Below are 15,508 nucleotides of genomic sequence, written 5' to 3' on the forward strand. Positions count from 1 at the left end.
AGGAGAAGGAGAAGGAGAAGGAGAAGGAGAAGGAGAAGGAGAAGGAGAAGGAGAAGGAGAAGGAGAAGGAGAAGGAGAAGGAGAAGGAGAAGAAGAAGAAGAAGAAGAAGAAGAAGAAGAAGAAGAAGAAGAAGAAGAAGAAGAAAGAAGAAAGAAAGGAAACCCAGTGATGGTAGGGGCACAGGCCTTTAATTCTAGCAGAAGCAGGAGGATCTCAGACTTGGAAGCCACCTGCTCTACAAAGGAATCTCCAGGACAGCCAGGGCTACCCTGACTTGAAGAAACTGGGGGTCACAGGGTAGAGGGTGGAGATGGCTCATCAGTTAAGAATGTCCCCTGCCCTTACAAAGCACCTACTTGGCAGCTCACAACTACTTGTAACTCCCAACTCCAGGGATCCCAGGCCCATAGACACTGCACTAATGTGCATGTACACACACACACATGTACTAGAAATAAAAATCTTAGACTGGAGAGACGGTTCAACAGTTAAGAGTGCTTCTTGCTGAGGACCTAGATTCAAGCCCCAGCACCCATGTGGCAGCTTACAACTCTCTGTATCTCTCAGCTCCAGGGAATCTGACATTATCTTCTGACTCCACAGGCACTAGGCTCACATCTGTGCATATACATATTAATAGGCAGGTAAATCATTCATGCACATAAAATAATAAGTCTTGTATTAAGAAAAAGCCCTTTTTAAAAAGCTGATCCCTAAGAGGAATACTTAGCCAGGTGAGCTAAGTATTACTTGGCCAGGTGAGCAAGCGCCTCAGCCAGAGCAAAGCTCGAGAGGTCTTACCGAGTGAGGACAAGGGCCCTGTCTATAAGCTCAGACTTGACACTTGGTCACTGTCACTAGTGTACAGGATCAGGACACTGGCTGCTGCCTCCTTTGCTGACTGTGTGAGAGTCCGAGTCTCAATGGGCAAGCCCCACAACTGACCTGAGAGTGCCGTGCAGTCCAGAGCCCAGCTTGCTCACTCCTCTTCCAGCTGAGTTGGTAGTATACAGGTAACGCCCGTCTGCGGTGAGGCATCGTCCCAAGTCAGCATCTGAAATCAGTCCCACACACAATCAATGAGGCTAGAAAAAATGATTTTTTTAATAAAAAAAGAACAGTCTTAGGAATTAACTGACATGAATTCCTAATTCAAAAAACAATTTGAATGTTATTTCCATAGTAGATGGCTTAAACTCCAAAATCTAACAGAAAAGAGCATGTGGCAATTAGGATTGGTTTCAAGGACTAAGGACAGATGGTTATTGGCAGGCCATTTGGCCTACCTGCCAAATGATTTTTCTTCTCTTTTGCAAAAAGCAAAGCAACAGGCCTGAACCCTAACTGACCTGACATGACTGAAAACAAGCGCTTAGTAAGAAGGCCTCTTGCGAACCAGGCATTCACTGGGGGACTGTGGGCCTCTCTGAACCACAGTCTCTTCATCTCTAATGAGGGTAATACCATGTACCTCAAGGGCTAAGCTGCGGCTAGCTCAGATCACACAGCAATGCACCTAAGTTGCTGTTTGGTGCCAAGCCAATGTTCCCTAATGGAAATGGAATTATATTGTCGTATTAACAACAAATGTGGAACTAAATAAAGTCATGTTCTTTGGGCTTGTCATTTTATCTGAAAAGAATAGCAAGAAATTATGACCTCCTTTTTAAAAAATGTCTTATTAAATTTATTTATCTATTAATTTAGTGTGTGTGTGTGTGTGTGTGTGTGTGTGTGTGTGTGTGTGTATAGGTCTGAGGACAACCTACAGACTCTGTTCTCTCCTTCCATGTGGGACCCAAAAACCAATGCCAAGGACTTGGCAGCAAACACCTATATCAGCTGAGCCATCTCCCCAGCCTACCTCCTTTCTTTTGTCTTTTTCTTTTTCTTTTTTCTTTCTTTTTTTTTTTTTCAGAGCTGAGGACTGAACCCAGGGCCTCACTGAGCTAAATCCCCAACCCCCTATCTCTTTTCTTTTAAAAACAGCAATTATATCTCCCACCTACCTATGGGTTCCCCATTCTAAAAAACAGTTTCTCTATGTGGTAAGTGATTTACTAACCTATTTTCCTTAAAAAAAAAAAAAAAAACAAAAAAAAAACTTAAATTGAAGTTGTTGGTAACTTTGAATGTTTACTTTTATAATTTTACCCTCACTGTATTTCAAGGGAGTTTGTGTGCTTGAAGCATATCACATTAGAGGAAATTCGTGTCCTATCACTCAAACCCACAGTGAGTCTGGTATTGTCATAAATTGTCAGTCTAATCTGAGAGAATAGAGACCTACTAATTCTAAAATGAGAGAAAGAAAGAAAGAAAGAAAGAAAGAAAGAAAGAAAGAAAGAAAGAAAGAGAAAGAGAGAAAGAAAGAAAGCCATGAAAGTAGATAATCATTTTAGATCATTAACTTTACACCATAAACTTTGTAGTGTTTTTGATATTGATTGGTTATTTTATGCATATGGGTATTTGCTTGCATGTGTGTTCACCATGGCATGTACTGCCTGCAGGGGCCAGGAGACAGATATTCTCTACCATGTTGGTGCTGAGAATCAAACCAGGTCCTCTGGAGGCACAACAAGGACAACAAACTCTGGCTGTCCTCCACTTCACCAAGCTCCACCTGCCTCTGCACTGGACAGCTGTGACTAGAGGTGCACACCATCACACCCTGTAGCGTCTTAAATACCCTCACTGACACTAGTAAGTTACATCCGCTTGCCCATCTTCAGATCATAGTCCAGTCCTTCGTGTGTGAGTTTGACAAGAGACAGCAGTGAAGGGGACCGAGTAAACAAAACTGGCCAGTAGTTGCTAATCTAGAGGGTTTATTAGAGTGTCCGCACAGAACCTGCCAGTGCTGAATGTGTCCATATTAAAAGCTGCACAGAACTGTTCTAACCAGAGGGGACTCCTTGAATCCTGGAGATAAAAAACAGCCTGGGGCATACAACAAGAGCTTGTTCCCAAAAGAAAGGGAAAAGGAAGGAAGAAAAGGGGTGGGGTGGAGAAGAGGAAGGAAGAAAATTAGAATAGAAGGGAAAAGGAGGAAGGGGCAATGAGGCAGGGAGCAGGAGAATAAAGACTATGAGTATTCTAAGAAACACACCCTCGACCTCAACACAAAAGCAAACACAGCAGCCTGACACTGCCACCCTCAGGAACCACCCCTAGCAGAGAGAATAAAGAGTAAGGCCCCATACAGAGGCTGCAGCACTGGAGCACTACCTGAGCCCAGAGCCTTCCTTGCTCCTCCTCCCAGCCCTCTCCAGAAAGGGTCCTAAGAGAATGGCTCCAGGCTGTGAGATGCTGAGCAGCCACTGCTCAGACTGCACTCTGGGCTTGAGGTTCACCAAGAAGGAGCCTCCTAGAGAGCTGGGAATGAAGAGGTGTGCTGAACAGGCTCTGAATCTTTGGGAGATTTTCTTTTCTTATTTCTACTTCATCAGTTATGTAACGGATAATGACACTCTATGTTATAATGTTACAGTAAGTAATTTCATTATAATAACTGATGGCCAATACCAGTGACAGACCAGTTTGGAAGCAAAGGTGTGCTACCCAGAGAGGAAGCAGTACACAGTGTTGAACAGAACTGATGACCCTGAGTGCTGATGTAAACAGTCCCCATGCCGACGAAGAGATTCAAGGCATCTGAGAAGTCTGTCAAGTCTGTCACTTGAGCGAGGGGATGTCATTTTTGCTGAGTTCATGTAAAAAACTGGCATATAATCCTACAAAACTGTGTACAAATATCCCAACACTGCCTACATTGTGTAAGGGACTTAACAGTCCACGTGTCCTTGAGCCTTCTTTTGTTTTAGGCAAGGAGGGGCCATAAATGAGCATAGTAAATGCATAGAAGAAATGGCATCCTGGGGCATCTCTGACCCTCTTACAAATGTCCACTGTGGGTGGCTTCTGCACCTCTCAAACACCCAGGAGCCAAGTGAAGTAAGCCATGCCACCCTGCTAGGGTCACAGGAAGGCCTTGGCCTGGGACCATCAAGCCTGCCCATTGGCTCGCCTCCCCGAGTGTCAGCCTTTAGACTTGCACTGACCAAGCAAACAATGAGCACACTGTGCAAGAATCTCAGCTTCTCACTGGAAGGAACAAGGGCTGCACTAAAGCATTTGCCGCAGTGATCTGAAACCACTCTTCTCACACCCCAGCGTCAATCCCAGGGCAAAGCCCTGGTGTTACCTTTGTTTTCAGAACTGGAGCCAGTGTTGCTGTCTGGTGCTGGCAGCATGTCTTCATATCCCCAAGATACTATGTGTTTGCCCCCAAGCAAACAGGATGGGGATCCAGGTCCCCCTTCCAAAAGCAGCAACCTGTGCAGGGGTGAAGGAGAATTGCAAAGACCTTAGTATGTCCATTCCAGAAACTAGTAGAAGTCTACTTACCAGCTCAGAGAACAAACACAAATGGTTTAAAGAAATATATATCTGAGTGGTATTTACAGTGTATTTTAGTGAAAAATTACAAGGTAGTAATTACAAATCATAGGGCCAGGGAGATGGCACAGTAGACAAAAGCACCAGCTCTGGAAGCCTGAGGCTGGAGTTCAAGCCCTCGCACCTGTGTAAAATGCCATGTAGTGGTGCACACCTCTAATCCCAGCGCTTGCACACTCAGTCAGTTACCCAGAAGTCACAAGCCAAGTAGCCTGGAGTGCGTGTACAGAGGCAAGAAAGACCTGACTCAGCATGGTGAGAAGGGAGAACTGAGTCCTGTGTGTGGCTCTCTTCACACACGCACTCCACATCATGTGCACATACCCACACTCAGGCAAACAAACAAACAAACAAACAAACAAAAAGTTCAGCATGCTTAAAATTTTAAATTTATCTCTGTATAAATATATTCATTCTATTTCTATTTATTTAAATTTTTTTTGCTTTACATTTTAGTAATACTGCCTCATGTAGCCCAGGCTAGCCTTGAACTCCCTGATCCATCTGCCCCTATCTCCCGATGGCTGGAACAAACATGCACCACCACACCTGGTTTTACATCCCTAGCCTAAATATCTGCTTTATTAAGTGGATAAGTGTGTGTGAGGGATAAAGAAGGTCCTGTTAGGAAGAACATAGACCCAGCTGATCTAAGTGGGGTCTAACTGGAGAGTAAGATCGTGAGTGGTTTCAATTTCTTCTTTACATCTGAACACACTGTCATCTCATGTTACAGTAAGAATTCATGACAGACTAGGGCTTTTTAAATTAAAAAATGAAAAGAATACACTCTAGGTACACTTTCACGTCCTCCAGCAGTAGGTCAGCTATGATTCTATATCTAGTCAAAGCTATGAAGTATTAATTAGTAAGATTTAATAATCTGTTTGTCTCTAAGAGCCTCTATGCACTTGTTTAGAAAAACAAGACAACTTGTTTAATAGGTAAGGGACAACTTACCTATATAAAACATCGGCGACAGGCAGGGAGCCCAGCTCAGTCTGTCTCTGCAGCAGGTGAACTGTGTGGACAAAGGTCTTCAGTGATCCCCTAGAGAGAAAAGGAAGGGATGGAAAAGCCACCCACACTGAAAACCAAGTAAGCAGGCAGCCAGTGCTTATTTTATTAACCACAGGGCAAGGCTCCAAGACAGGTCTATCTCCTGTTATAGGTCAGAAACCGCACAACTCAGCCATCTTCACCACAACACGAGCTCTGGTAGAATGTGAGCAGGGCCCACACAATTCCAACTATGGAAATGCTCTCCTTGAAGATGAAGAGATAAAAATTCCCTCGGGCACAAAATGAAAAGCACAAGGCTCAACCAGCAAGCACCTGGGAGGTTGAGGTACTGACAGTCTCAGTCCGGTACCACCTGATTCCCATGGAAGAGGATCTCACCTCTAACACTATGGCCAAACTGATTTGTGACATTGTTACATTCATCCACTTCACAGGGCATCTGACTTGCAGGACTCACTACACAGTGATTTCTTCATGGATCACAAAGCTAGAGGCTCTGGGGAATCCAGGAGGTAAGCAGGTTGAAAAGAAGGTGCTTTCCAGATGCACAAGGCCTGCCTGGCAGCACTGCAGGTAACCAACAGCATCGGCCCGACTAACAGCCACCTGGGTCTGATGAGCTGGTTCTGCCTGCTGCCTTCTTCTCTTAGCCAGACTGCAACTGGAGGGTACCATGTGCCTAGACCTCACTAGAAATGGAGTGCCCAACAGCACCACGCAGGCCTTGAGCTTCTTTTTAATTTGTTCCTCATTTCAAAGAACAGGACATGGCAGGGAGGCAGCATAGTATAACGGCACTGACTGCAGCCTGGGCACTGCCATTCACAACTGCACAACTGCCCTGTTACCAAAGTCCTGTCAATTTTCCTTCCTTCATCTGCTGAACAGACAGTGCTCTGGGAGAGCACCAAGACACACAAGGACAACAGTATGAACATCTGGAGAATGTAGAGCCACTAACTGTACAGCATTCTAGCCCGTGGGGTGTAGTCATACTTTTAAGAGGAATATGTAAAACCCTTCAGTGATTCTGAACCCATTTATGACCTAGGCTAGACCAACCTCATCTCTTATGTCTTCGGGTCTTCCAATACAGTCCAATGACCCTGCTTCTTTGCACTTATTGCCACTCCTCTGTGGGTCTCTCTGCTGCTGGCTCTTGTGCTAGCTCTTTTCCATCACCCAATCCACAGTTTAAATGCTAGGTACCCAGTCAATCCTTCCCCACCTCCACTTAGCCACTGTCTACCAAAACATCTGCCTTAGGCCTGGAGAGATGGCTCAGTAGTTAAGAGCACTCCCTGCTCTTGCAGAGGGCCTGAGTTCAGCACCCACAAGGTGGCTCACAACCATTGGGAACTTCAGGGAATCCATTGCTGCCCTCTGGTCTTTGCAGGCACCAGGCACACATGTGGCACAGACATATATGCAGGCAAAACACCAAACATATTAAGTAAATAAATCTAAAAGCATTTTTTAAAAACACCATCCTGCCCTTTTTTCCCCTGCTGATATCACTCTCTGAAATTTTCGAGTACATGTGTGAGGCTGCCCTACTCACTCTTATATAAAGCTCTCTGCCTGCTCACCAGTTTCTTGAGCATGGAAGAAAATGCCTGTCATATAATCAGTGAACGTGAAGGGTTTCCAGAATGAATCATCCCTGGGCCAGTCAACTGCCAGCTCTGTAAAAGACCTGAGTCTTCATAGCCTAAGAGTTAGCAAGGCTCTGCATGCTAGAGAGATGGTGGACAAGGACCACCTGTAAACCAAGTCTGGAAGCTAATGCTGTGAACACAGCTGAGATGGGGCAATCATGGCTTCCCTGACAGCCCTGGCTTACGTAGGGAGACCCGATTTCAAAAAAGCTGAAAACAAAAGGAAAATGTTAGATTGATACAGTCATAACACACACACACACACACACACACACACACACACACAGGAGAAACTGGAAACTTCCTTCCTACTGGCTAGCTTTCATGGTGCTGGATGGTACCAGGTGGGCTGCTGGGGGAAAATCCATCAACACTCTCATTCAACTGTGAAGACAAAGTACGACCCTACTGACCTGCCAGGCAAGACTGGTGCAATAACGGCATAACTGCTGGGGGTGGGGGGAGATCCACAGAGGGGAGTCACACTTGGTACAACAAACCTGATCAAAGGCCTGTGGCTGGGAAGACAATAGGCCCTCGTGGAAAAGGTGCTATGGTTGTTTTGTTATAGACACATTGTGCTCACCAAATTGTCTTGTAAATATTTATGTTCATGCTCATAACTTAATGCTACTGTCAACTTTGGTCAGAAAAGCTTCATTCTGCATTGGATACCAGTTAACCATTCATAACTGGGTACAGTACTGAGAGTATGTGACTGCTGGATGCTCAGGCCTGAATGGGACATCCACATTATTCCTCCAAGGCTCAGGGAACATCTTCATAAAGGGGCACAAAGCCAGGCTGAGAAGGAATGGAGTGCTGTGGCACAGTGGCCTCTGGTAACATGACCATGCAGTCATAAGGTCATAGCAGCTGCTGACTGCCTGTGTGAGACCTGCCCATGACTGAGCCGTCTACCCTGGGCTCACCCTTTCTAAGCCAGCCACACTGGGCTCACCCTTTCTGAGGCAACATGGGTAGTCAAAGGTTGCCGTGGGAAGGAAAAACATTTTCTTCAGTGATTTAGCCATTGGTAAAATGTTCCTATAAGTAACCCCTCACCCACACTCTTGTAAGCAAACCTAACAGAAGAGGAGAAGGAAGAGGAGGAAGAAGAGGAAGAGGAGGAAGAGGAAGAAGAGGAGGAGGAGGAGGAGGCTGAGGTGGAAAAGGAGGAGGAGAAGAAATATTTCACCCTGTCTCGAAAAACCAAAAAAAAAAAAGAAAGAAATATTAATTTCACATTTGTGCCAAATTGAATTAGGAATCTCAAACACACACAAGAATTTTAATAACTATCTGTGATTGGAATGAATTCTGATTCATAATTTAAAAGTGAGTTTAATCATCCAATATTGAAATGCTCAAAACTAAATGGTTGATTATTTCTAACATCCTGCCTAAAGATAGTACTAAGTGGGAATTTTTTCAAGATGGAACTTTTATATTGATAATAAATCTATTCAAGGCACAAATTGCTTTTTGCATATGTAGAAAAATCAATCAATCTACTCTGAAGTCTTTACAGACAGTCTTATTCCTGTATCAGCTAGTATCTCTAGAGTGAAGCTCATGTCAGAGTTTGCAAAGTCGGCTATAATCTTCAGGAACCGAGACCAACCTGTAACAGTTTGCTCCAGGCAAGGAAGCTAACACTGTAGGGTAATGCTATCCTGCCTTTAAAAAATAACAGGAGACCCAGGTGGTGGTGGCACACGCCTTTAATCCCAGCACTTGGGAGGCAGAGGGAGGTGGATTTCTGAGTTTGAGGCCACCCTGGTCTACAGAGAGAATTCCAGGACAGCCAGGGCTACACAGAGAAACCCTGTCTCGAAAAACCAAAATAATAATAGATACTGAGATAGACAGACAGACATTCAGTCAACTAAAGGTCAATTTTGAGGCCAGAAAGAGAAATCCTTTTGCAAGAAGAGTTTCTCCACATATGACTGGGTTTAAAAAAAAAAAAATGATCTCATCCTGGCCTCCTTCCTCTGCACCCCACCCCATTCTAAGTAGGACAGACAAGTGAGTGACACCAAATAGGCAGGCCATGGTTGTAACTTGTTCCTAGAAAACTCATTCAGCAAGAGGCGAGGGCAGGGAACTTCTCCTCACACAGATGAGATCACTGGGCAAGAGAACTGCTAGCTGCAGGCCAGCCTGAGCACCACAGAAAGATCGCCCCGCAGTGGAGAGGGAGCAATTCCGAGCATATTTCTTAGTGACAGTTTGTCAGTGACATCAGCACAGAGAACAGATGCTACCACATCTTTACATACACAGAGACATCTCCCAGGTACAGCAGGGTCCAGCTGAGATGGCTCAGCAGGCAAGCAAGGGAGATGCTCCCACCATCCTGACAACCCCAACTCCATCCCCAGAACCTACATGGTGGAAGAAGAGATCTGAGTCCTGAAAGTTGACCTCTGACCTCCACATTCACACTATGTCATATGCACGCACCCCACACACACACACAAATAAATAAATGTAAAATATTAAGAATATATAAAATGGGAGTCCAGAAATACACTTAGTCTTATGGCCAGGTGAGAACTCAATCCTGTAATTTGCTGACATCCTTTATTGACAAACATTAAAAAAAATGAACGTCTCTACAACATTTTGCCTCTGCTTAAGGAAATGCAGATAAAGCACCTCTGCTGATGCTGAAGACAAGCTACCTGAGAGCCGTCAGCTACAGGGAAGGCTGCTATTCCAGGATGTCATTACGGCAGAGCAGTACACCCAAGCCTGGACCCATCACATGGATGACCGAAGCGGTGACACTCAGCACTGAGACAGATGAACATGCTGAGGTACCGTGAAATACACCTGATGCAAGTGCAGAAGTACAGGGCCACCAGGCAGCATGTTGTGTCACCCTCCTTACCTGGCACATGCCAAAGCCACCAGGGCAGCAGCAGCATTCTCCTTCTGCTTGTGTGGGATGTGTCGGCCTGTGTCCGAGGTCTCCTCTAGCCAAGAGCACAGCAAGGTTTCTATCCCATTGAGACAATCAGCAGGCTCCTTGGTCAAGCTCAAAGGCTGACAGTCTCGCAGGCAGTTTAATAGCACCTCAGCAGTTATGTTACAGAGGGAAGGGTCTGTTCTACTCTGGGACTGAATAAGCGGGAAGACCAACAGGAGGCCCACCCGGGACGTGAAGGGTGCTTGTTCAGGTTGCTGCAACAAGCCCTGGCGCTTGAGCAGGGCCAAGGTCTCTTCATCACCTGAGCCCTCCCTTTCATGTTGCTCCTCCAGGGCCAGCTGGCGCTGGGCATTCCACAGTCCACGCAAGGCGTTCAGGCGGTATTCCAGCAGGCGGGCATAGGCATTGCTCTGGTTCCCACAAACAGAGCGCAAACGTTCTGCTAGTTCCGTTGGGTTCTTGGTCTCAAATGTTAAAATCTAAAGAAAGTGATAGAGAAGAGTGGTTATGTGCTGCCTTCCCCAAGACAGTATGGAAGCAAATATGCTCAGCAGGCTCTACAAAGAACCCACAGTGCTGGGCATGTGGCTCACACCTTTAATAACAGCTCTCAGGAGTTTCTTAAGATCCACAGCCTGGGCTACAGAATGACACCCTTCTCAAAAGAGCAAAACAAAGGGCTAAGGAAACCGCTCAGTGGATAAAGTGCTCGCCCTATCTGTGTGAGAATCGGAGATAGGGCCTCCACAGAATTCCTCTAAATCTTAGGAAGGCAGGGCAGCCCACCTCTAATCCTACAGTGCTTGGGAAGCAAATACAGAACAATCCTGGAGCAAGCTGGCTAGGTACACTAGCTAAACAGAAAGTTCTGGGTTCAACTAGGAGGCCCCATCTCAATATAGAAAGTTGAAAGCAATCAAAGAAGACACTGATGTCAACTTCTGCCCTAACACACACAACATAAACAACACATAAAGAAAAACAAATCAAAAATAATTCTAGCCGGGCAGTGGTGGTGCGTGCCTTTAATCCCAGCACTTGGGAGGCAGAGGCAGGTGGATTTCTGAGTTTGAGGCCAGCCTGGTCTACAGAGTGAGTTCCAGGACAGCCAGGACTACACAGAGAAACCATGTTTCAAAAATAGGTAGACAGACAGACAGACAAATAAGTGTCTACACACACACACACACACACACACATGTATATATGTATTTCCATTCCAACCAAACAGAAAACATGAATTGTAAAGTTAGTTCTTCACTGATGGATATTCTCCCTGTGCCAGGCTTTTCTGTTTGCTTCTTTTAAAACCCAGAACAGAGCACCAAGAATGATAGCTCACTAGTAGAGTGTATGCTTAACCTGCTTTGGTACAATCCTCAGTATCCAATATACATACATAAACAGAGACCAGATTTAACAGAGTCCCCAAGACAGTCAGCAGTACAAGTTAATAACCTCAGCACCCAGAGGTGACTGGGACAGGACGGTGAGTTCAAGTCAGGTCCAAGGGAAGGGATAGAGGAGGAAGGAACATGGTACAAAACTCCAGGATGCAGAAATTTCTTTGCTTTTCTCCAAGCCTCTGCCACCTAACTTTCTTTCCCCAGGGCTGGCCCAGCCGGTCTAGCTTACTACTATAAATCTGCAGTGACAGACAGCTGTCTGTCTAAATAAATAAATAAATAAATAAATAAATAAATAAATTTATTACTTATATTAAATATTATATTTTGAGCTTATATTATTAAATATTATTTATATCAAATCTCATATATATTTATTTATAGTTTGGAGTTAACTATAGATTTTTTTCATGCTTATTCATGTTTTTTTTCTTTTTTAATGTTGTAGATTTCTTTTTTTCGAGACAGGGTTTCTCTGTGTAGCCCTGGCTGTCCTGGAACTCACTCTGTAGACCAGGCTGGCCTCAAACTCAGAAATCCGCCTGCCTCTGCCTCCCAAGTGCTGGGATTAAAGGTGTGCGCCACCACCGTCCGGCAAATGTTGTAGATTTCTAGTAAGAATTGGTAAATTTAATGGTGCTCAATTACTTTTTGACTCCTGAGTTCAGAAAATGCCTGTACTGAATTTTTCACTAGTTATTTCTGGTTCCCTAAGTATACAAAAGTAAACATGTGGATTGTATATCCAGGAATCAAACTGTGTGCAAGAAATCACACAACACAAGCTATACTGAATGCGGTATTGCATGTTCTATGCGTGGCAGTGGCAGTTGTGCTTACTACAAGACTTGGTAGCTCCAGAGCTGCCCTGACCTTATTAGGCTCTCCACTTCAGCCACCGTCCACTCTCAGATCCTCCAGTTTGAAGGTCATGGCCCCAAGCCATTTCCTGCAGAGTTCCAACCTCTGGGTTTTAGTAAATCAGCTTCAGGGACACTCTATTCTTGTACTTATGAATACTGAATGACTTGTCTCAGGTCCTTATGTAAAACCACTGCTCTCAGTACTGTTCCTGACCAAAATATCATTAGAAAATTAATATTTTTCTCCTTAAAACAGGAAAAGCTATTTAAAGAAACGAGAAGCTCTTTGTCACCTTTAATCATATGGTCACTAAGTACTTTAGTGGTAAACGCTACAGTCACCCCAGTTAAGGAAGTGACTTCCAAAAGTAACTCACAGCTTTAATGCAATTTTATTATTTTATGAGTATGGATTTTCAAACTAAAAGATAACTGTTATTCTGAAGGGTCTAACAGAAGGGAGGAAAATACTCTTTGTGGGATAAAACTGATTTGACTAATATTCAATAAAGTCAGAATATTTACATGTGCAGGTGTGGTAATATACACCTGTGAGCTAGAGTACAGAAGGAAGCCAAAGGGACCCTTAGCTACGCAGTGAGACTGTGGCCAACCTAGCTTACATAAGACTGTTCCTCAAGCCGGGCGGTGGTGGTGCACGCCTTTAATCCCAACACTTGGGAGGCAGAGACAGGCGGATTTCTGAGTTCGAGGCTAGCCTGGTCTATAGAGTGAGTTCCAGGACAGCCAGGGCTACACAGAGAAACCCTATCTCAAAAACAAAAACAAAAAACAAACAAAAAAAAACTGTTTCTCAAAACAATAAACAAGCTGGGCTGGAAAGCTGGCTCAGCAGGAAAGAGTGGTTACTGCTCTCAGTGAAGACCCAGGTTTGGTGGCCAACATCCCCCTCAGATAACTCGCTTGCCTGTAACTCCAGTGCCAGGGAATCTAACTCTCTCTGGTCTCCATTGGCAATTGTATACATGTACACTCACACTCACACATAAACACACACAGATATATACACATGCAGTCACAAACACACACCCAGATACACACAGAGCCATAAACACACACATACATATACGATGCAGATACGCACACAGCCAGACACAGAAGCATACATACACACACACAGACAGTCATAGACACAGTCTTTTTTAAAGGAGTAGTGACTTTTTTTTAAAGTCATGATAAGAGTTGATTTTTTTTTAATAATAATAAAAAAAAAAACCTTCTAAATGTCTCATGGTCAAATACCAGTGACAGACATTGACACATTGCAAGCCTAGTAGACAGCTGACAGAGTCGGCTCCAGCACCATTACAACTGCTCTCCTCCCCATCCACCACATGGGCTGACTACGCTCCTGCATGGGATGAAGGGTAGGAAGTAAAATGGAAAAGACACACCACAGATGCTGGGTGCTGTGAAGCATCAACGAAGACCATGGTTCTTGAGCCTCTGGAAAGACACGACGGTTACAACCAGGGGCATGAGCCCATTACTTTATGTACTGTGTCCACACTGTGGCACATTACCCACGTCAGCTCCTCAGGTGAATCATCCATGACACCAAAGATCAACTGGTGAACTTACAGCCCCGATTACTTTTCAAGTAGTTTTAGGTTTTGAACCTTTACAAATTGACTTCTTAATCCATTTTGCCGACTCTCTGCCATGCTCTGTTCATGCTATGTAGACAATAGCCGTGCCAAATGGGACTGTGTTTAGAAGTTGAAACAAGACCAAAAAGACCCGTGAACCAGATGAATGAACAGTGGTGACTGGAAGGGTGGCACCCCATCTCTAGTGGATCACTAAATCTACTGAACCCAACCCTCAAGCTGCATGGCTCCCCACCCACTAGAAAACATAGTCATTCAAATTCACTCTCAACAGCTCTTATTTTCCACAAGGGCCTTCACCTAATTGGTATCTGTGACATTAAATCCCACCTTATGGGCTAGAGAGATAGTTCAGCTGTAAGAGCACTGACTCTCTTCAGACACACCAAAAAAGGCACCAGATCCATTACAGATGGTTGTGAGCCACCACGTGGTTGCTGGGAATTGAACTCAGGACCTGTGGAAGAGCAGTCAGTGCTCTTAACCACTGAGCCATCTCTCCAGTCCCTCTTGTTTACTTTCAAGCACCATATTTTAAGATGCTCTTAAGAAACTACAGAGGGTATGTGGAAGGGGATGACCCAACTAACACGGAAAACAAGTCCCAGGAGACATGTTTACAGAAGTGGGGGTGCATGCCTGCAAAGGCAATGAGATGAGGGAGCTGCTTCCCTGAAGCAGAAAGGCCAGCTATTGGGTAGAAGAGGACGACAGCCTCTACTGCCCTGCATCAGGAATAGTAACCACATCAGCAGTTAGTAAGGGGCTAAGAGTTCACAGTGTGCCTCAGAGTCCTTGTGTGGACCTGCTCTACAAAAGCCCCAGGTACAGAAAGACTGCTTCTCAGTCAGAAAGTCTAGCCAGGGACCCTGGAGTCTATATTTAAGGTTCTCTAGGTAATTTTTTAGTAACATCTTTATTAAAGACTTACTGTAATACAACTGACATATGGTAAAATCCATCCACGGTAACTGATTTTCCCCAAGAGGTGATCAGTATAGTTACCCTGTAGATCACTGTCATCGCCTCTCCCCACAAGAAACCACGCACCTAATATAATCATACCCCATTTTCCAAATGATCCAAGCCTGGAAAAGCCTGCTTTAATCTCTATAGAGTCATTTGTTCTGACACTTCCTGGGCCGTCTCCCTGAGCATCTATTTTCAAGTCCATGCTGTTGCAATTAACCAGCTCTCACTCCTTCATCCTGTACAGAGCTCTGTCTGTTCACTCTCTCATCAGTAGGTGGTCGTGGTAGCCTTGATGAAGAACGCTGCCATGGACATCCGTGTGCAGGTGGTGCAGACATGCTTTCATCCACTATATTCTGACCCTAAGACTAGGACTGACCATGCCATTCGCCAGAGCACCTACTAAACTGTCATCTCAGAAGGCTGCACCATTTCACACTACACTCAGTGTGTGAGCATCCCAACTTCCCCACACAGCAGCTAACTCTGCTATCTCCACCTCTTCTCACCAGAGCCATGCCAGCCCGTGCACTAGTATCTCCCCCAGAGCCATGC

The 15,508-nt window shown here is 44.8% G+C and overlaps 1 protein-coding gene across 6 annotated transcripts in view; it reads right to left on the reverse strand.

Moving 5' to 3' along the window:
• Hectd4 (HECT domain E3 ubiquitin protein ligase 4) overlaps nucleotides 1-15,508 on the reverse strand; it is a 155,410-nt gene that overhangs the window by 109,686 nt on the left and 30,216 nt on the right. For all 6 annotated transcript variants that reach the window (XR_003711261.1, XM_028765893.1, XM_028765892.1 and 3 more), the window contains exons 2-5: nucleotides 10,043-10,560; nucleotides 5,423-5,512; nucleotides 4,209-4,339; nucleotides 947-1,055 (exon numbers count right to left, since the gene is read on the reverse strand). Coding sequence is in view for 5 of the 6 variants with exons in the window: in XM_028765893.1 (XP_028621726.1) it covers nucleotides 947-1,055; nucleotides 4,209-4,339; nucleotides 5,423-5,512; nucleotides 10,043-10,560 (848 nt within the window). In the remaining variant the exon portion in view is untranslated. The remainder of the gene's footprint in view (nucleotides 1-946; nucleotides 1,056-4,208; nucleotides 4,340-5,422; nucleotides 5,513-10,042; nucleotides 10,561-15,508) is intronic.

This window comes from Grammomys surdaster, unplaced genomic scaffold (assembly GCF_004785775.1).
Source record: "Grammomys surdaster isolate TR1022 unplaced genomic scaffold, NIH_TR_1.0 166, whole genome shotgun sequence".
NCBI classification, from domain to species: Eukaryota; Metazoa; Chordata; class Mammalia; order Rodentia; family Muridae; genus Grammomys; species Grammomys surdaster.